Source organism: Barbus barbus, assembly GCF_936440315.1.
Source record: "Barbus barbus genome assembly, chromosome: 18".
Lineage (NCBI taxonomy): Eukaryota > Metazoa > Chordata > Actinopteri > Cypriniformes > Cyprinidae > Barbus > Barbus barbus.
The window spans coordinates 19,387,804-19,408,097 of NC_136746.1; the positions used below are offsets into that span (position 1 = coordinate 19,387,804).

The 20,294-nt window shown below is 37.9% G+C and overlaps 3 protein-coding genes across 4 annotated transcripts in view; 2 read left to right on the forward strand and 1 right to left on the reverse strand.

Annotated features, from left to right (window-relative positions):
• zmiz1a (zinc finger, MIZ-type containing 1a) overlaps window positions 1-4,155 on the forward strand; it is a 125,540-nt gene extending 121,385 nt beyond the window's left edge. For both annotated transcript variants that reach the window (XM_079440061.1, XM_079440062.1), the window contains 2 exons: window positions 381-647; window positions 1,129-4,155. In XM_079440061.1, coding sequence (XP_079296187.1) covers window positions 381-647; window positions 1,129-1,236 — 375 coding nt within the window. In that variant the 3' untranslated portion in view covers window positions 1,237-4,155. The remainder of the gene's footprint in view (window positions 1-380; window positions 648-1,128) is intronic.
• Window positions 4,156-4,883: 728 nt separating this feature from the next.
• On the forward strand, window positions 4,884-7,497 carry ppifa (peptidylprolyl isomerase Fa). Its single transcript, XM_079440340.1, has 6 exons — window positions 4,884-5,127; window positions 5,438-5,468; window positions 5,694-5,782; window positions 5,932-6,028; window positions 6,826-6,901; window positions 6,976-7,497. Exons 1-6 carry the CDS (start codon window positions 4,987-4,989, stop codon window positions 7,109-7,111), a joined length of 570 nt encoding a protein of 189 aa, XP_079296466.1. The 5' UTR covers window positions 4,884-4,986; the 3' UTR covers window positions 7,112-7,497.
• Window positions 7,498-8,645: 1,148 nt separating this feature from the next.
• The window catches only part of zcchc24 (zinc finger, CCHC domain containing 24), a 35,640-nt gene continuing 23,991 nt past the window's right edge, over window positions 8,646-20,294 (reverse strand). The window contains exons 3-4 of the mRNA XM_079440331.1: window positions 14,868-15,032; window positions 8,646-12,940 (exon numbers count right to left, since the gene is read on the reverse strand). Of these exons, the coding sequence (XP_079296457.1) occupies window positions 12,827-12,940; window positions 14,868-15,032 (279 nt within the window). The 3' untranslated portion in view covers window positions 8,646-12,826. The remainder of the gene's footprint in view (window positions 12,941-14,867; window positions 15,033-20,294) is intronic.

The following is a 20,294-nucleotide window of genomic DNA, read 5'->3' on the forward strand; positions in this document are numbered from 1 at the left end:
ACTTTTGATACTAACATGAGGTGTTTCAAAATAAAAGTCTCATATTTTACACCCGCTGTAATCTTCTTACTAATAAATCTACAGGTCTCTGTTTTTATGTGTTGATTTCAAACTCGGAAAATCGAAATCGCCCCAAAAGTATGCAAATGAACTATTTTCCTCTTAGTATTAAGACCAAAGTATACTTTGGTTTTGCGTATTTTGTCAAATATATTGTTTTGCAAATCATCTTAGTTTTATAAAGGCGTATGTGCTCTGGAATCATCTGCATGGCACCTGTCTTGCTCTCTGTCTGTCTATGGCTGCCACTAGAGCTCTCTCAGTCAGAGTGCTCCACTTTATGCAGATAGACTCATCGCTCCTCTCTCCTCCCTCCGCAGATGCCCCATCCCGTGAGCGCTGATCAATCCCATGTTTCCATGCAGCCAGGCATGCACGCATCCCCTCACCCCAACAGCCAGTCAGCTCAGCCATTGCATCACAGCGGCCCCCCATCCTCCCAGCCCCCACGCCAGCCCCTGCCCCCCCATCACCCCCAGCAGCCAGGCCAAAACAGTCACCCACATGCCGACATGACCTTCAACCCCGCCGCAGACGGGCAGGCAGGTGGCCAGGGACCTGCAGACATGCCCGAGCCTTCTCTGGATGTGAGTATCCACACTGATGGTTGTATGGGCTTGTTTTATTTCTAGAGTCATGTGCTACTTACATTTCTCACAGAGTCATGTGAGCCTCACGCTTTCCTCATGGCCCAAAGCTCTGAGCATTCTAAAGAGTTCTGATTTAAGAAATATTCTGGATTCAGTACAAGTTAAGCTAAATCATTTGACATATCCAATTTTTGAACATCTTGACAACTTAATGCCATAAATCCAAAAAGATTATTTCCATAAACCTCTAAATGACTGTTTATTAAACACCTTTACAGCTCAAATAACACTCAAACAACAAATAACGCTCAAATAACGCTACTTTTGACAAATTTAATTTACCTGCCTTTTATAAAATTATTAGCTTAATTTCTTGTCAAAAATTGTGCCAGTTCATTTCTATTTTAATTTCTCAGAGCCTCATTAAGGTCATTTGCAAGATTGTAACGTAAATGTGTCTATCTCTCGCTCTTCACAGCTTCTGCCGGAACTGGCGAACCCAGACGAGTTGCTGTCATACTTAGACCCTCCTGACCTCCCAAGCAGCAGCAATGACGATCTGCTTTCCCTTTTTGAGAACAACTGACTTCCTTCGGTCGGCCTTTTGGAGAGGCCCTAATTTGTTTGGCTGTCAGGAATCGAGAGGCACCTGAAGACTGACTGTACTTTGCAAACAGGAAACAGCCATCCTTTTGCCTCTTCCTCATGTAAATATCTCACTCTTTTACAAGCAACCTTTTCCACACATATATGGCAGCCATGTTGGTTGGCACTAAAGTGATATCTTTCAATACTAATGGAAATACATGTGCAGCTATAATCAGTTCATATGAATACGTCACACAGAACTGTGTGTGTGGAAAGTATTGTAGCATTTTTAATTCAGATTTTTTTTCCTTTTGTGAAAAGAAGACCTGAATAGAAAATATATATATATATATATATATATATATAAATATATATATATATTTCTTCCTGTACCGGCCTCTGTGTGTCCGCAATCTCTTGAAGGTTTGTTCTTCCAAGCTCCACCACCACGGCTTCCCAAGTCCTCGTCTGCTGGATGTCCACACTGTTTGTCTGTCCATCTCCCTTGAAAAAGCACAAGAGAATGCGTAAAACTGCACCTGGAAGCCTGTAAGGGAGACAACAAAAGGGAAAAAAGCTCATCTCGGAATCACCAGAATGATCTAACCCTCCCATCCCAGAGACTAATGATGGGAGTTTTGCGAAAGTCCTCCAAACACTCCCAAACTCTCACGCCACGGGACACGAGAATGTGTTCCGTTCTAGTACACCGCGCAGCTTTGCACCTCATTTTGTAATGTGATTCATATGTCCAGCACCTTCAGACATATGCATCATGTTCTAAACAAATGCTAGAGGGCATCACGGCATGCATTCTTTTCCTTCTCAAGACAGAATTGCAAACATTTCAGCACTGTACCCATAATATTGTGCATCTTCCGACAGACTGTTCCTCCTCCTCCCGCAACGTCCTGTGGATTCTCCACACTAGCGATCGCAGAGCAAGAAGAAAGCAATTCACATTTCAAAGGGAAGGCAGTCTTGTGTCATCTGTCTTCTCTGTGAGTTCTCTTCATGCATGAGGCTGGGTCGTCTTAGGCCCTTGATGTTTGTACCCCTCTTCTGAAAAACTGCATACAATGTTGAAACATTAGCTGTTGCCAACCGCCCCTTATTTTAGTGATACTGTTTTTTTTCCCTCAATCATTTCTTCTGTACTGTTTTAATTCAGCCTTTTATTCATGAACTGTTGTGTTAAAGTTTTATTTTATAATGCACGATATATTGTTCATATAATGGTAATTATTTGGTTTTTTTTCTGTTTTTACAATCATACAAATGTACAAAAATGTGTACATTTAACACAAGATGTCCATGGATTACCAAAGTTATGCACCCTGATTTGAGAAGGTGGCCCAAACCTATTTTGACAAGCCCATTTTTAAATTGTTACCCATAGAATTTTATCAAATGTATAATGTTTCACTTTTAGCAATTTGTTTACAAGTAATATCATAGTAATTACACAGCAAACAATGAAGAAAGTGTTAGAATATGTTCTATATTTATAGATTTTTACTTTTTAATTCAATTATATAATGAAGCTATATATTATCTCAATACCCATCGATGCATTCAATTCTTACAGTAAACGTACATTTCAGTAAAAATTCGGTCAAACTTTGAAGGTTAACAACGTCCATGTGTACAAGATGGATTTTCTTAAAGATTTTTTTGTTTTTGTTTTTAAATCAAAACGGCCCGCTTGATAATAGTCAGTATTTATGATATTTGTAACAACATTTCCATGATACTGATGTTGCTCAAAGACTGTTGAAGGCTGACATCTGTACAACTGAATACTGTTTGGGATGTGTGTTGTTGGATGAAATATCACCGTTGAAACATGTTTCCATTTTAAGTTATTTTTTTATGATTTGCAATATTAGTTTTTAGTTAGTTTGTTTTTTTCCTGTTCTTCTTGGTGTAGAATTATGTACAAAAATGATGTTTGTCGTTGACAATTGAAATACTTCGAACTCCAACAGGAAAACGTGGGTTCAAGTTCTATAGCGTTTGTCTGTAGTTCACTTGTATATCCTGTTTCAAAGATGCACTGCCACATATTCGTTCCCACTTGGTATACACAAATAGGCATAAACTGAACTTAAAGACTCCTAAAGCTGTCACGTACTATCGATGTACAGTCGTTGAAGAGGCAGTGAGTGCTGAGGCAGGAACAGAAAGGTTTGAATGAAATAGACGGTGTGTTCACTACTCAGCCACAGGTGAGGGTTCAGTGAGGGTCGAAGGAAAAAGGGGGAAGGGGCACATTAGGGATGCATGTACATATGTAAATGATAAATAGAGACACGTTAACAGAAATGTATTCATTTTCCCCAGGGGAATGTGCATTGTGTATTTAGAATTTGTAAAGCTTGCATCCTCCCATCAGAATCTAAATTGGGTCAAATGAATCTGTGTTTGTTAGCGTCTGTGGAACCTCTAAGCATTTGTTCACTTTTGTAAAATATTCATCCCACATGACTGAGGAATTTGGGGAGGGGATAAAAAGAGACACATTTGTGTAATATTTAGCTTATGTGTATTGCTCCATTTCTTGTGTACTTAATAAGGTGCTACAGAAGATAATGAAGAAAATCCTGGGGAAATAATTTGGACAATAGGGACACGGGGCCAGGAGCGGTTCCAAAAGATTGTAACCAAAATCCAGAGTTTGTACAATTTTGATATCATGATCAGGAAAATTAAAAACAAATATGAGGTACAATCTGAGGTGATTGGCACCAAACGTTGCAGTTGTCTTTGCTTGTACATTCTGTTGTACAATCATTTCATATTCTAAACTGGTCAGAAGAAAAAACGAAACAAAAAACTAATTGTGATTTTTAGTCTTGCAAAATTGTATGTAGTTAGATGCTGTGACATCCTAATATTTATCTAATAAATATGTATTCAGATGAAACAACCTTCCAGCGTTTCTGATGCTTCATTTGGTGTGCATGCGTAGCTGTGAGAATCTGCAGAGAAAAACCACAGGCTTTACAGTTACTGCAAGAAAACAACCACAAAGAACAAATGGGAGGCAAATGTTTTCTATGTGTAAAAAAAGGCTTTCTCAAGGGGGGTAACATAGTGGGGAGTTTCATCTAAGTTACTCGAATCTTTTGAATCAACTCGCTAAAAAAGATTTGTTCAGACTAGGCATTTTTACAGATTACAGATTTTAATTATCTCAACTGACTCGTCCAAGACCAAAAGAAACATTAGCCTTTAAATATTAATAATTCAAGACTCCAGAAAGAGTAGGCCTATGTAGTGTTTTCCCCACAAATGACATTTATTGATGTGTTTCTCTAATTAGTTGACTGCTGCGAATGCCTCGCTGTAGAAAAATACAGTGTTCGTTTATCTATTATTATCAGTCATTAGTTTCATAATGTTCTGAACCCTTTTAAACCCCGGTTTTAAGATATGCTGTTTCGAAATTTAGCCACAGTCGGTGAAAACTGTCCAGCGCGAAATAAAACTTATATCACGTGACAATAACAACGTGGGTGATCCAGAGATGCTTAAAAAGTAATTGAACTGATTAAACCGAATCAATATGAATTATTATTTCGACTCACCAGACCACATGGTGTCGCTGTTGATATTAACGACGCTCTTGACTCTCCTTTCCTTGACCATAGAAGAACGTGTGTGTACGAGAGTGTAGCCCATTTATAACCTTTGAGTGCTGATTCTTATATGTATTCGTTGATGGGTTTTCAACACAACAGCAAGAATGTTACAGATGAAAAATCGTATGAAATATTGCTCTGTCGCAATCGCTGCGAACAGACTGGTTTCAGGACCGGCGAAGAACCCTGTGGTCTTTATGGACGTTGCAGCTGACGGCGAGTTCGTTGGAAGAATTATTATTGAGGCAAGTCATTTAAGATGAACCACCGTTATTTGTAATGTAACAAAAATGTTTGAATCAGAGACTGTTACAATGACAAGAGCGAGGAAATAGTAATTGTCATCCATCCAATGACTGAAACTAACTTGAATGAGTCATGTTTTTGTTGTAACTATGGCTTTAATAGTATTATTTATTGTTATTAATAACGACAATTATAATACTTCATACACAACAACTATAATAATAATTATTATTATCGTGTCCAGTAAGTATTATTATTATTAAATTCATATTAATATTCAGACCGTTTTTTTTCGTACTTTATTTGCAGCTTTATGCTGACGTTGTACCCAAAACAGCTGGTAAGCAAATATAGGATTTATATATAATATTAATCTAATAATATTTATATGGCCTTGCACAAATGACAGACAAATGAATATGTACAATAAAATATACAATGTACAATTAATTTTAGATATAGTATATAATACACAATATAATGTATAGTACACGATTTTAAAAAAATCTATATAAATTTCATAGTTTTATACAGTGCAGTTCTCATATTGGTTCTTGTCTTTCAGCAAATTTCCGGGCCCTTTGTACTGGAGAGCATGGCTTTGGATATAAGGGCTCAGTATTCCACAGAATCATCCCTAAATTCATGTGTCAGGTAAACTAGTAATGCTACTGTTCATTGTGCCCTTTAGCATTACCATTATTTATTATGTAAAATGCCATCTTATCTCTTCAGTTTTATTTATTGGTTATGAGTTGTGTTTTGGTCCTAAGGCCATCTAATGATTGATGTTTTTCCGACAGGGTGGAGATTTCACTAATCATAATGGCACTGGTGGAAAATCTATTTATGGAAAGAAATTTAAGGATGAGAATTTCAAGCTGAAACACACTGGACCAGGTGATGACACTACAGTTACTGTTACTGTACCATACTTACCATGAACTGTCACAAAAATAGAGAGTACAGCTTTTGACTACTCATGGGATGATGCATCCAATTTTTTTAAGAATCTGTAAAAGGTTGTAAATGAAATGTGTTTGCAGTAACAGAGTTTATGGTTCTATAGTCAAGTTGGTAGCTGACAAGAATTTATTCAAAAATATTTAATAATGCAGTTTGTCAGTGGAGGACAATCCAAATCTGTGAAAATCCATAGTACCTTTCTGCATGTGTCTAGACATGGTATCTACTCTGGGATCTGATTCAGATAAATTTCATCATTCCAAGCCTGTGGAAATGTGCAAAAGCTGCATGTGCATCTGTTTACAGCCACAAGGTGGTAGTAAGGCTCCCTCAGTTGCAGAAATCTCTTTTGTAATCTTCAAACAAATGACCTACTTTCTAAGCAAGTTAAAGCCGGCCTATCCTGGTGCAGTTTTGGTGCCAGGGGGATCCTACACCAGCAAACCCTCTTGATAGATTAATATGGGCAAATAGTGTTGGGTTGTGTAATACATGCCTGGATGTAATTGTAGTAGAGAGCCGTAACTTACCCAACTCAGATGTTGTCTTTCATCCAGTGCCCCCTGCTGCTTTTCAAACTCTTTATTTTTTTATTCTCTGGTTGTTATTGTGGAACTGTTGGTTGTTAGATTTTCCCTGAATCTCTATATCATTAAATTATTCAAAGTGACATTAAAAGCATGCAGTAACTCAGGAGGTGGTCTGATTTTCTCGCTGTCTCTCTCTTGTAGGTGTTCTGTCTATGGCGAACTCTGGGCCAAACACAAATGGATCCCAGTTTTTCATCTGCACTGCAAAAACAGAATGGTATGATGGTGGAAAGGTTTTTGGTGTAATTGTTACTCATCCCAAGTGTTGATTTTCCTGTTGTTCTCTTTCAGGCTTGATGGCAAACACGTTGTTTTCGGGCAGGTCAAGGAGGGAATGGAGACGGTCTCTGTAATGGAGTCCTGCGGCCTACATGATGGAGGAACTGTAAAGAAGATCGTCATCACAGACTCTGGAGAACTCAAGTAACCAAGGATGTGCATTCATTTCAATGTGATCAAACGTTTTCACAACCAAACTGCTTAGACATGTAATATTAAAGTAAATGATATTCTTTTTTTACATTTGTTACCCAAGTACCTATTGTCATTTTAATGTGTCAGTCTATTGATCCATTAAGGTGTTTTATGCTTACTAAGTAAGCAAATGACTCTGTAAGTATGGCGATTACTTACCCCTACACAACAAATCTTGCTTATGTGTCAAATGCCATGGACAACAAGGAAATTTATACTGTTAAAGCTTTTTTTGGGGGGTTTTGAAATTAGGATAAAAGCTATACGGAGATTGTTTACCTTTCTAAGAACTATGCCAGAGAAACCCCAGTTTTTTTTTTAATAAATAAATTACACACAAAACTGGTTTTGACATGGAATTTCTTCCAGGATATTTGCATCCTATGTCCAATTTTTTTTTTTTTTTTTCAAATAATGACTCGAGGCTGTTTTCCAGATGAGGGCCGGCTACAACTGCAGCAGTATGTCTGGTTGAATGGCATGCTTTTTAAATCTTCCTGAGAATGATCCCAAACCTTTTTTTAGACTCTATCCAGCGACAAGATTTCCTGTCCCCCTAAAGCAGGATATGACATCCTGTTTGGCTATGAAGATTCTCCACCTCCAGCGTTAAACTTTCAGCTAGAGTCTTCTGAACATGTTCATACAATAGTTGGGAATACGAGTTTGTCAGATGTGTTCCATTATAACTGCAGCCAGCTGACATTCACATACCCTGAAAAGAAAACGAGCAGTCCGTTTTAGACAGTGTGTAGGTGTAGCTTATCACAGTAATGCCTTATGAAAGTAAATTATGAACCTTTGTGGAAAACAGTGCTCTTTCCTAAATGAAACCATATGGGGTCTGAACTCACAACTGGTTTGTTTGACTTCTCAGATTGCAATGTTGCTATAGAGACATTCTCATTCTCGCTCTGTTTAAGTCTGCATTGTTGCAACAAACTTGATATAATTTGGGCCTCCACCCTCTAGTGAAGTTTAAGGGATTTGGAATGTGTAGACCAATTACTTAAAGTTGGCTTTGAGAGTAAAGCCAGTGTCGTTGCCAAGTCCTGACGTTCACATACAGCGCTCATGTGTTTACAATCATTACAAGTAATTAGGTCGAGTGAAAAAAATACACATCTGTGTCTTCAAACCTGCGCTGTTGTGAAGACCAGGCGAACGCTGATCTGAAAGAAACGCTCTTCGGGGCTATTCGACAGTAAATGAATGTGATATCAGAATGACAACTGTTCCACAAGGCTTCAGACTATGGTTTTCAATTACACAAGCAGCATTCCCAAGGATCATATCTAAATAATTAATCAGTCCATACCGCCTTCAGCGTGACTGATTTCAAATGGACACAATTTCCCAACGCCCGAACACGGGCCAAAGAACATGTTGAAATCCAAAAACAGGCAGTACGTATATTTGGCACAGATCGAACAGAAATATGTATCATTGTGTGCTATTAGGAAAAAAAATGAAACCGAGACATGATTCACTTAGTCAATGTTTTAATCGAACAAACTTCTAAAAGCACAGTCTTCAGTTTTCCTAACTAACAAATAAGGCACATATCGGAATGCCGTTTCATGGACGCAGAGCAACAGATTTCATCTCGTCCCACATTCTAGCACATTCTCTCAACACTTTCTGTTGCTCGGTCCACTCCAATATGACAAATATTTTACAGACATTACAAACATGAGTGTTAAATCAGTACATTCAGTAAATCTATTAATGGTACTGGAAATCCTAGGAGTGAATAGGCATTTATTAATTGACTAACAATTAGAAAGGTGTATTCTACAAAAGCTATCTTGGCAAGAATTAAACATTAATATTAAATAAGAATACATTGCACAAATAATACATTTTGAATCATTTAAAAAAACATGCACATGCAAACTTCAGTCCCACACACTTGTTTGAAAAATAGTCTAAGACTTTTTTTTTTTTTCTTCCATTTTTACATACGAAGAAAAATATTTCGACATCATTCCTGGACTGGGCAGTAACTGGAGACGGCTAACTAGAGCTCACAGTTTCATACAGTATGGGCCTGATTCACAAACACATTTCGACCATGTAAAAGTTTGTACGTGCAATTCAGTGTTATGGTCAATGACTGGAGTTAGTCACATTTTTTTGCCACTGTTTTGCGTCTATAAAACACCTCAGTAAAAGGCCCTACGACTTACAGTGTGTGAGTCAATCTCTGTTATGTGAAAAACTGCTGTTTGTGATGTTAGAACGAGTGTTATAGGTTTCCTATAAATGCAAATCAAAACATTCATGCTGTATAGCAAGACACGCAAAGATTCTAAACAATGTTGAAGCACGCGTATGCTCGTAACAGGTAAGGTTACTATATACCAATAACATCTAGAATAAAAAAACACAAATAAAATGGCTTGTAAGGGCATAATAATTATGTACCAACTTTTGAATAATATTCTATGTAGTCATCAATATTTTCTTCATAGAGTAGCTTCTGTTGCATATTTTATACAAAAAAAGAATTGAATTGTTAAAAAAAAGAACAAAATCCTTCCATAAATATTTCTGTAGGATATAACCAAAGATTACTGTAAAACATCAAAGGAAGAAAAAAAAACTCCCAGCTCTTTTGCATCTCAGCATTTTGCCCTTTTTCACATACAAAGTTTTAATATTGCATCATAACATTTTGAAATAGCTAACTTGATAATGATGGTAATCGAATATATACACAAAACACATACTAGTATCTTTGTAAGGGAAAACAACAAAATCTTGTCTGGATATCAAATTGCTCCAAAATCTTCATTATCTATATTGTTTCCAAAATACACATACCTTTTAATAGAAAATAACAAGTTTATACTGAAAGTGAGCTATAAAAGTCAAGTATATGTATTTCAAGACAAAAAAAACACATGCGCAAAAAGCACTTTGTATAGTTTTAAATGCATGTACACTGTCAATACCACAAGCTCTGTCTTTCATTCAATATAGCAGAAATCATGGGAAGCTCATTTACATATATGCCTTCAATCATTTTAGTCACGTATATAGTGCAATGCAACTATTTTGCAATAATAAAGCACATTTAATAACGAGGCCTCAATCTAGTGGTGCATTGGGTCATCTGTTAAAGTGTACAGACCTGACAATAAATTGAATTGATCCCAAAGATGCAAAGAAATCATTTTGTGTAGACAAACAGCTACGGGTGATCAGCAATGATTATGATAAATCTGCAGTAATCGTTTATTTCACTGCTTATTTTCATTACGCCATTCATTACGGTGTTTATCAAAAAGCAGAGTAACTCATTCCAGCCTAAATGAGGCCTGAAGTAAACCTTGGCATGTAAGAATGTGCGCACAGCGAAGCCATTAGCAACAACTGAAAAACACAGTTACCAAGAAATAAAGGGTCTCAGAAACAATGATGACGTCCAAAAAACAAAGCAGCGACTCGCAGAAACAGCCTTGTTTTTTTATTTAACAGTGATCTAATGACTGACTCCCTGGCAGTTTATACTCCTTGAATTTCCCATCAAAAACTCAAACCCATTTTTTTCAACTAAAGTAAAATTAGCTGGTTTACATTTTCAGACATCTAATCGGCTCCTTTAATTCCTCAGCATCATACATGACATTCCTTGGCAAAAATCCAAACTGTGTTAAGGCACTAGACGTTCCCTTCAGACGAGATTCATATCTTCATCTGAGTTTATCCCAATAAATGAAACACAACTAATATTCAATGGAAAATACGTGGACTCCAACGATAAGTAAACAATTATACACACTGTATTTACCATGCAAATGCGTTTAACTTCATATGTACATCTAGGATTAACAACGCAATGATGACACAATTCTCACAATATCCGTCTACGACTTCCCACTGGAACACGTAAAGCTACATTTATTGTTCACAATAAATCCTGGACCACACTCAAATATGATCAATTAGTACTTCGTGTGAGCCATAACAAGAGGTAAAGGCACATAGATGAGATCCTGTACACACTTACTTCCATCCAAATATTAACACCCTCCCATCATAATGCTCTGCTCTCAATCAAACGTCTCTCGCCAAATGTCTTCTGATCAATCAAATGTACCCAATGTATCTTCTCGTTACATCTCAAAAAAACTCTTCAGCATGACTTACTTTGTCCTTCTTTTCCCTTGTCCACTCAAATAGAAAATGCTTCCCAAAATCACAGTTTAAACAGGGTGTAATTCATCAGGTACGTTTGTAGCCAATGCATACACATACACATGTGGGGTTAGGCAATAAAAAGGTTAAAAATGAAGGATTTCATTCTGAGATATGATCAGAATGATTGTGTAAACAGTGGAGAATTTCTTTAATGAAACATATTTTAGTGCAAGGGTCAAATTCAACGTTCTTAAAAATAAAAGTTCTTTATGCATCCATGGTTCCATTAAACATCCCTAGAACCTTTCCATTGCACAAAATGTTAAGTCATAAAAAATGGTTCTTTTAAAAACTGTTCTTCTTCTGTGGCATTGCTGTGTGGGGAAAGCACTTTTGTAACCTTTATTTTCAAGAGTGGAGGATGTGAATGACTCATTTTGAATTTAAAAATAAATGTGTTGCATAATATTGAAATTAATTAACGACTTTTTCTAGAGCGGTGTTTATATAAGACAGATGCACACTATTTCATCTGAGATGTGTCATTCAAACACACTCTTTATCCTGAGGCAAATATGTCAGCGTTATGTTTTTAAATGTTAGCACATGGACTGAAAAGCTCACATTTTGACCCCTGTACCAAAACACTTCAGCTTTACATGGGTTTCTAAGATGTTTGAAGCAGTTCTCTGGCAACAACTGACAACGTACGTAATCACATTTCAAAGGACGGTGACGGTCAGCTAGCCATGGCTTTGTTTCGATCATCCACACACTTCATTCGAACTGATGACTCTGCATAAGCTACAATGGTTTTGCATAGTTGCCAACAACTCGCTTTAAATGCCTCCAGGGCTGCATTTAACCAACTTGACAAAAACATCTCGGATTTGGCAATTCATACACGCACGTGAAAGATATAAACTACCTGACGGGCTAATCCGAAGCATTAGAAAGTTCTATTCTACAGTAGTTTCTAATGGCAAGAGGTGGGGCTAGACAATACCTGTCCAGGTATAAACACAGATGAAATTATCCCAGTTTAGTTAATTCAATTGCACTACGAAACGATACACAAACATAAATAAATATGTGACACAAAAGCTAGGGATGGAAAGTCCATTGTCCCTCTGTTAATTCACAGTTAATATGATGTGCTATTGACCCAAGAACTCTGCAAAGGCACACTGGGCCCTTGTTTGAGCAAACTAACGCGACACCTTTAGTGCTTGGCACATTCTCATAGTTCACTTGGCAGGGAGAATGAAGGGAGAGTCTGTAAACACACAATCAGGGGATGCAATGGTGAGGTAATCCACTGCATCCCGTACGGATAGAAATATTGTCCCAAACATATTCAGTTGTCCATTATACACAATAAATGCGTCGCATGCTGCTGATACACAAAGCCGTTACTAGCGTTAGAGATATTTACATGAATATTTTGGCACTTTTCACTTTTTCTTGGAGCGCTTGGTAGGCAAAGCGATGGGAAAGGGTGAAGACGACCTCGGGATCCTCCTTATTGCACGCGGCGGCAGTAGTAGCCCAGGACTTTGCACTTCTCGCACAGATGCTGTGGGTGTTCCTTGCTCTGGTCGGAAACGTCCAGGCCGTCGGGTTTCTCTAAAGGACGCTGAGAGAAGCAGAACATGTGAATCACACTTTGAGTGCACGTGTACTTCTGTCCACAACATCAGTCAGGTTGAAACGGGACATTTCTTTTTGCGTTTGGCTAGACTCTTTGGAGATATGGTTTTGGAGACAAAGTATCAGGATCGCGTAGGTCCAAGTCTCAAACCATAATGGGCCAACCGCAGGGGTGTGTCAGAAATTTGTTTAGTTGATGGCTATCAAGAGCCAAGTCGTCCTTGTTGTGTTTGCAATCGCTGGCAGCAGTACATGTTTTGTAATTAAAACGTCATTTCATTTTTTCACCTCAGTAATTTTGCAGAGATTAATATACAAGAGGATTCCAAGCAAGTTTAGGTGCCTACAGGATTCCATCGCTCAAGACGACAACCAGGGAGGGAAGACGAATCTTTGTATATCGAATCTTTGTCTTGGACCCGATGCAAAAGACACTGAGAACGTGCACGAGCCAAATCTTTTTGGCTGTTGATCACAAATAATACTTTTGCAATTGTTCGTTTTCCCACCCATTGCTTTTGGAAGATCGTTTTACAATCTTGTTATTCTTTCCTGTACATCTCAGTTGCGCTCTGTGAATTACGGAAAACCAGGTTACGACGGGCCATTGGGAGGAGACAGCGCTGTAACCCAAGGGAGTGTTTGCTTGTGAGCCAAAGGCTTTTGTGTATGATAATGAGAGGAAATGTCTAATACCTCTGTGAATTAATAATTTGGCAACTGCAGCCTGATGCTCTTAGTAAGCAGAACGAATTACTGCCAAAACCAAAAAACCCAGGAAGCATGGGAGGACTTTATATAATACCTCTGCTCCATGTCTGCTCTCATACTGTAAAGATGTCAGCCGTGTTCCCCTGTGCATGTCGTTAAATATGAGAATGATAAAAGCAGGGATCTCCGGACGCCTGCTTCTTGAGCACATTCTGGCTATTTTATGCAGCAGTGTGGCATTGGCACTACTCAGATACATTCACTTAATCGTCCATCGAGAGTGGCTGGAGTTATAAAATACTTTACGGCATACAATCTGGAGTATTGAGCGATTTCCATACTGCACGACTTGGAAGAATGATTTCCATTGTGAGAGAACAATAAAAACTGAAATTTTCATATGTTTGCTTGAGTTACAGAGAAAGATGGCCAGCTGCAAACCCTTAAAGGCTTTTTGATATATGTTGCAGTGCGCTGTACATCTTGCACGCTTACTGCAGGAAACATGTTAAATAGGTGAGACTGAAAAGCTAAAGAATTTGCTTGTCAGAAAGGAATTAACCATAATACTCTGTGCTGTGGAAGAGCTGGCCTTCTCAGCAGCTGGCTCCACATGGCTGCTAATGCATGTGAATGTAAAACTACTTGTAGTGAAGGTAATTGCAGTGAATGCTTCCTTCCCGAGAGCTATTCGCATGCTTACCTGCCTAGAACTGTGTAGTGCTTCTTTAAAAACAAGGTTAACCAGCAAGTCCACAGACGTCATTTAAGAATAATAACATTAATGCTTTAACTCTTGCCATATTGTGTATACTACAAAATAATAACCAAAAAATGCATTTCATGTGGAAATATCTAAACAAATACATTTTATTCAACATTATTTAACATCAATCCAAATACAGCTTTTTTTAGATAACATTTGTAGGTTGCCACTTTTTACAGTGTAGATGAGTTCAGTGTTCATAGTCTTCCTGAAAAATGACCCCTTCTTGAGATCAAGGGGTATTTGGGTTAGACGAATGCCTTGAGTTTGTGTCTCAGGTTTCAAGGGTACCTGCTGGGCCCCATCTATAAGAACTTTTTGGAAGATTCCACCGTATGTGCTTACTTAGTTAACTGACAGATTAGAAAAACTTGCATGTAGTATTTTAGCAATACAGTTTCAGATTATATGAGCTGTTAAAAGATGGATACTGTACCTGTTTATGAGGATAAACATTGATATGGCATTTGATGCATTCCTGTCCCATGTTGGCCCAGGAGTTCCCACTCATCCACTTCCTCTTGCACTTAGGGCACTTGTATTCACCAAAGCACCTCTTCTTGCCTTGGTATGGAGTCAGTCCTTCACCTTTGGGTCTTGCCTGAGAGGACATGTCAGAGACAGAGTCTGATTAATGAGAGTTTAGCTCAGAAAATCAACATTCTTCCGATCAGCCGAAACAGTTCTGTCTTAGTGCAGCTCGGAAGCAATTTGAAGCTTCTGTGAATTGTGGAAAATTTGTATAAATTTGTGACTGACCAAATTTTATGCAAATAAGTAAAGCATTGCACACAATCTTTGATGTTATTGAGAACAAACCAATACTGTGTTGTTTCTCTTAAAACATTTGGAATGGTAAAAGCTGCCGATCATCATGCAGTTTTGATAATAAACAGCTTTGACATTTTTATAAAATTCTGATAAGCCGATAATTATTTTCATGTTATGGCCAATAACTGATAAATGGCTTATATTAAAATTCTGCACATTTTTGTTTAAATTAATTCAAAATAAAAGTTCATTTGGACATTGCAAACTTACAGAATGGAAATTTGGATATTCATTTTGAGACCTTTTACTTAATAATTACAATAATCATGAAAAGAACTCCTGTAGAACACTTAGTGAGCAAGAGAAATTACTACGGTAATTACTAAAATCTATAGGGTTGGATTTTTTTCCTTTACAGCAGAAAATTTTCTCACAAGGATTATAGTATGGGAGTAGTTTCAACAAAGTGAGTCAATGCTGACATCAGTATCTAGGCCTCTATAACAGCAAAAAGAAAAGACTAAGTTTTTCCTTGAGCATCGCAAAGCATCATTTTGGTCAAATTTTGTCCAAACCAAACACACTTAAAATGCTTAACTCAAGTCTGTCAAACCCTGTCACAACTGATTCTATGCTGCACTGCGAGAAAACACACACACACACAAAAACATCTAAACAAAATGTTGATACAGAGAGCTGCTAACTTGAAATGTGACACTGTTTTTTTCATCTTCCTAAACTGAACAAGATGCTATGTGTGGTATGGCAGACTTTTGCTGGAGAGTTCAAACTCCAAACCACTACACAAATTTGAGAACTCTGTATATGGGGAATGTTAATGATTTTAATTATGTAAGTGACTTCAAACCTCAACAGATAATTGCGGTGTGGTCTCTGTATGCTTTCTGGTCACAGAGTGTACATTATTACATACCCTCTGCTTCCTTTTTGACTCGCCTCTCCTAAAAGAGAACAGAAAAGTGGCTAGTAGTGCATTATGAGTGCCTATGATTTTTACCAAATTGCTGTGACACTAAACAGGATTTAGGATGTGAATCCATGCATCCAACCGTGTGTAATCTTGCATAGCAAATCACTGGCTACCGGAGTGTTTATTCCACACTGTTAAGGGGATAGGGAGGCCTAAAGCTGCTTTACTGGTGAGAGGATTTGGAAATGAAGTTCCAGGTCCCATATGAGCAAAACAAGAAGTGATATCATTTATTAGCATCTGCTTCCATCCACCCAGAGCCAACTGGCCAACTGACACACTGCATGCAAAAGGCTCTCCTCCCCAACCTTAAACACCATGAGTCAACCACTGTCAACAAAACTGTCGACAACAGCTGGAAAGCATGACGGCTGTGGCTGTTGTTTTGGCGATACGTTCAAACTTCACAGAAAGTCTGACGCAAGGCCATCCCTGTGATGGTGCCAGTCCCTGTGCTATCGTAATGCTGGTGGTCTGGTGTGGGTGAACAGGCAAAACAATCAGCGATATCTAGTGTCAGAACCACTGCTTTCCATCACTGGTTTCCTTCAAACATTTAGTAATTAACTCAACACAGAGTTTGATTTTGGTGTCAAGGTCTGCCCCATGGTCTGAAACTCAGGTGTGTGCCAGATGCCCAGTTTTTGAGAATAGTATTAGTTCATATAGGATAGTGTTATAGCTTCATATCATAGAAGAGTGATATTGGGAAATATTATAACAATTTAAAATAACTGTATTTTTATTTATAATATATTTGAGTACCAAAACTGCAGATCACGTTACACTGAAGACTGGAGTAATAACTGCTGAAAATTCAGCTTTATTTTAAAATTACATTCAAATAGAAAACATAGTTTTTTTTATATATATAATATTTCACAATTTTCCTGCGTTTACTGTATGTTTGATCAAACAAATCCATCCTTGGTGAGCATAAGAGAATTCTTTCAGCAAAATTTAAAAAAATCTTTTGACCAGTGGTGTATATACAGTATATACATGTAGGGTTGTATAAACGTCGGTCAAACGTTGCATGCTAAACTGTACCACAAAGCAAACAGTGGGCAGATCTCCTCGAATAGCAACTGGACAAGACCGGATAGGCACTCGTAAGTTACGGCATCTCTACAGGAGAGATTTGATCAGCAGTTTTGAAGAATTCACAACTCTATGAAAAAGGCTCTATATATCCAGCACTGCAGAGGTCTCTAGGCAAGTGCCAGAGGACACACATGATATTCTGTTTACAGCAGTCTGACCTATTTTGGTTGTTTTTAATAGATTTTAGACCAATAGAGCTACACTAGCAGTGTGAAGGAAACCTGGCGAATTTAACATTTAGACATTCTGTAGCTAATAGAGAGGAACTAAGCTTTCTACAACAGGAAAGGGGATAAAAGCTAAACAAACAATGTATTGTTAAATATGAGTGAAATAAAAATAAAAAAGATGGATTTTTTTCTTTAAATAAATTACAGAAAATAAACTAAAATCCACAAAACCAAGAACCCAAAATGTATTATCCTATTGTTTTAGCTCTGAGAATATTCCTCCCACAAAATAAGCAATTGCTCAAAACAAAACACTCATTATTTTCCAATGCAACAGTCTCAGAGGAAATAAGGCAATGTAGAGTACGCTCTACTTACAGTCACCACCAGGGAAATGACAAACTAATGGCGTTGTCAGAAACGCCACAGTCTAAACGCATCCTGACCGAAGCCTGTGTGTTGCAGATTTGTGTTTGCACAGTTCTACCCAGTGCATTGCTCTAGAAGTAATGCAACCATTTTAACCCAACCAGCGCTTAATGGACACAGCAGGATTGTGTAAATCAATCTGGCTGTTTGTCCAATGAAAACAGCTTAAAGACAGGAAAGAGAATCGATAAGAGCAACACTGAATGAATAGCTGATGTTAGATATGTTTCTCCCATCCTGCCGCAAGTCAATGTTTACTTCAGAAGCAATATACATTAGCTTTAAGAGGGTTTTTGAAGAAAGGGTCCTCACTATCCAGCTGTTTGAGGGAGTTCTAAAGTTATTTTTTGCAGCAAAAATAGACGAAAACAGCCATTCGCCATAAACACATACACACAAAATATTTACTGCCTGTCAACATTCAGTAAGGTGAATCTTGTTCCAAAGACCCCCGCATTGTTAATCCTAGCGACCTGAAATGACAGTGGGGTCACACTGTGAGGACTAAGCAGAACATTTCTGAGCTTTCTGAATGCTTATGACATCAAAGAGATCGAAGTATCCAGTGACTGTAAACACTTATGGAGAAGAGAGATCAGATCGAGCATCTCCTCTCACCATCCTCCAGCTGTGTTCCCTATGGAGACTGAAAACGGGAGATGAATCTGACTGTCCTCTCAGCAGAGCCAACCTCCCCGCAACAGGACAAATACCACAGCACGGCAGTCATCGCTCACAGCTGGAGACGTTCCTCCAATCAGGCCCTACAGGACTGAAGGGGGAAGGAAATCAGAAGCAGATGAGTTCCACACTGGTATAACATGAGAAACTCTAAAAGTCTCATTTCAGATCAAGCCCTCTGTTTTCAATTAAGACTATATAGATTAACAAAATGGTGCCAGGAGAGAAAAGTGAGAGATAGGGATTCACAGTGTTTGGAGAGAGATAAGACTTAAAGGAGTGGGAAATTTTATGAAGGGTCTGGTCAGGACGAGCCCACTTAAATCCACTATTTAAAGCACGTAAATACACACAAACCTGCATCTCTGCTTGCTTTCTACAGTATAGTGCCTGCTAAAGTGCAATAAAATGGTTAAAATGAATAAAAGAATCAAACAAATAATCTTCAGACAGAAAATGTACATATGATGTATTTCAGTTGTCAAATTTATTTTAAAAATAATAAAAAATCTCCTGATGACATCTTTCAAAACATTCTACAAAGAATTTTCTGCATAAAGCAGTTGTCTAATGGCAGCAAATGTAAAATAGTTTAACAGAATATGGAGGTGTTACAGGGTCTTGCTATCTATTTGAGAGAAACGGCAGATCTACAGAGGCCACAAATTTAATAATAATTTACCACATTTAGCTGTTTTTTTATGTTATTTGTCTGTGTGCAAAATGGAGGAATTCTTGGAAGAGTGACTATGCAGTTTAAGAGAATTCTTGGAGGTAATTGAAAAAAACCACTTCTTTGGCCCAGGCTGCTGAAGTTTGGTTTTGCAAGGAAATGCATGTCAACTCTTGGGGCAGAGAATCAACAGGAGACTACAAAAATCCAAACACTTTTTTTTAGTCTTCACGAATGCAGTGCAAAAAAAAAAAAAAAAAAAAAAAGTTGTGCATAATGTTTGGCTAATCATAAAACCTGCATAGCTGGCCATCCACAAACATTCAAATTCATGCTTCTTGGAAATATCATCCAAAATCTGTCTGATTTAAGTAAGCATGAACTCACTGAACTCAATAAACACTGATAATTGCTGAACAGAATATTTTCCTATATACATGTACACAAACACATGTAGAGTGGCCGCCAAACATTTGGACTATTTGGACACTTAAAAAATGTAAGTCTTGGCATTAGTCAACAAAATATAAAATTACATTTATTTTAAATATTTTAAACGAAATTAAACTTTAATTAGAAATTATAAATCACTGCATTATTTGATTTTATTTATTTATTTATTTTGCATTTTTTATTTTACGTGTGATTGTGTCCAAATACTTTACATAAATAGGTGTCATGCCAATGCTTAGTACATGTAAACAGACATGAATGTACCAACGCGTGTTACAGAGCTCTGAGTCATTAGCATCACAATGTGAGAACGGATCAAGTGGAGCTCTGTCTGGCCTGGATGAGGAGATTCAGCCAAGGCCAAGACAGAGCCTGCAGATGGCCTTTCCCAGAGTCCCACACACAAGAATGATAGTGTCGAGCTCATCAGCTGCGTTTGTGTGCGATTTCCGGAGTACTCCTCGAACGGCCGGACTTGAGCAAGCATTCCAGTCAGGTGCACGCTGGTGTTATTTATTAATCCCCACTAGGGTGGCTAAATGAGGCTAGTGTTTTCTTGGGTCTCTCCGTGTCCTTTTCTTGTGGGTGCAG

Coding starts and splice junctions, on each gene's coding strand:
- ppifa (XM_079440340.1), top strand. CDS start 4,987: ATGTTACAGATGAAAAATCGTATGAAATATTGCTCTGTCGCAATCGCT. Junction 5,469..5,693: donor CGTTGTACCCAAAACAGCTG/GTAAGCAAATAT, acceptor CTTGTCTTTCAG/CAAATTTCCGGGCCCTTTGT. Junction 6,029..6,825: donor GCTGAAACACACTGGACCAG/GTGATGACACTA, acceptor TCTCTCTTGTAG/GTGTTCTGTCTATGGCGAAC.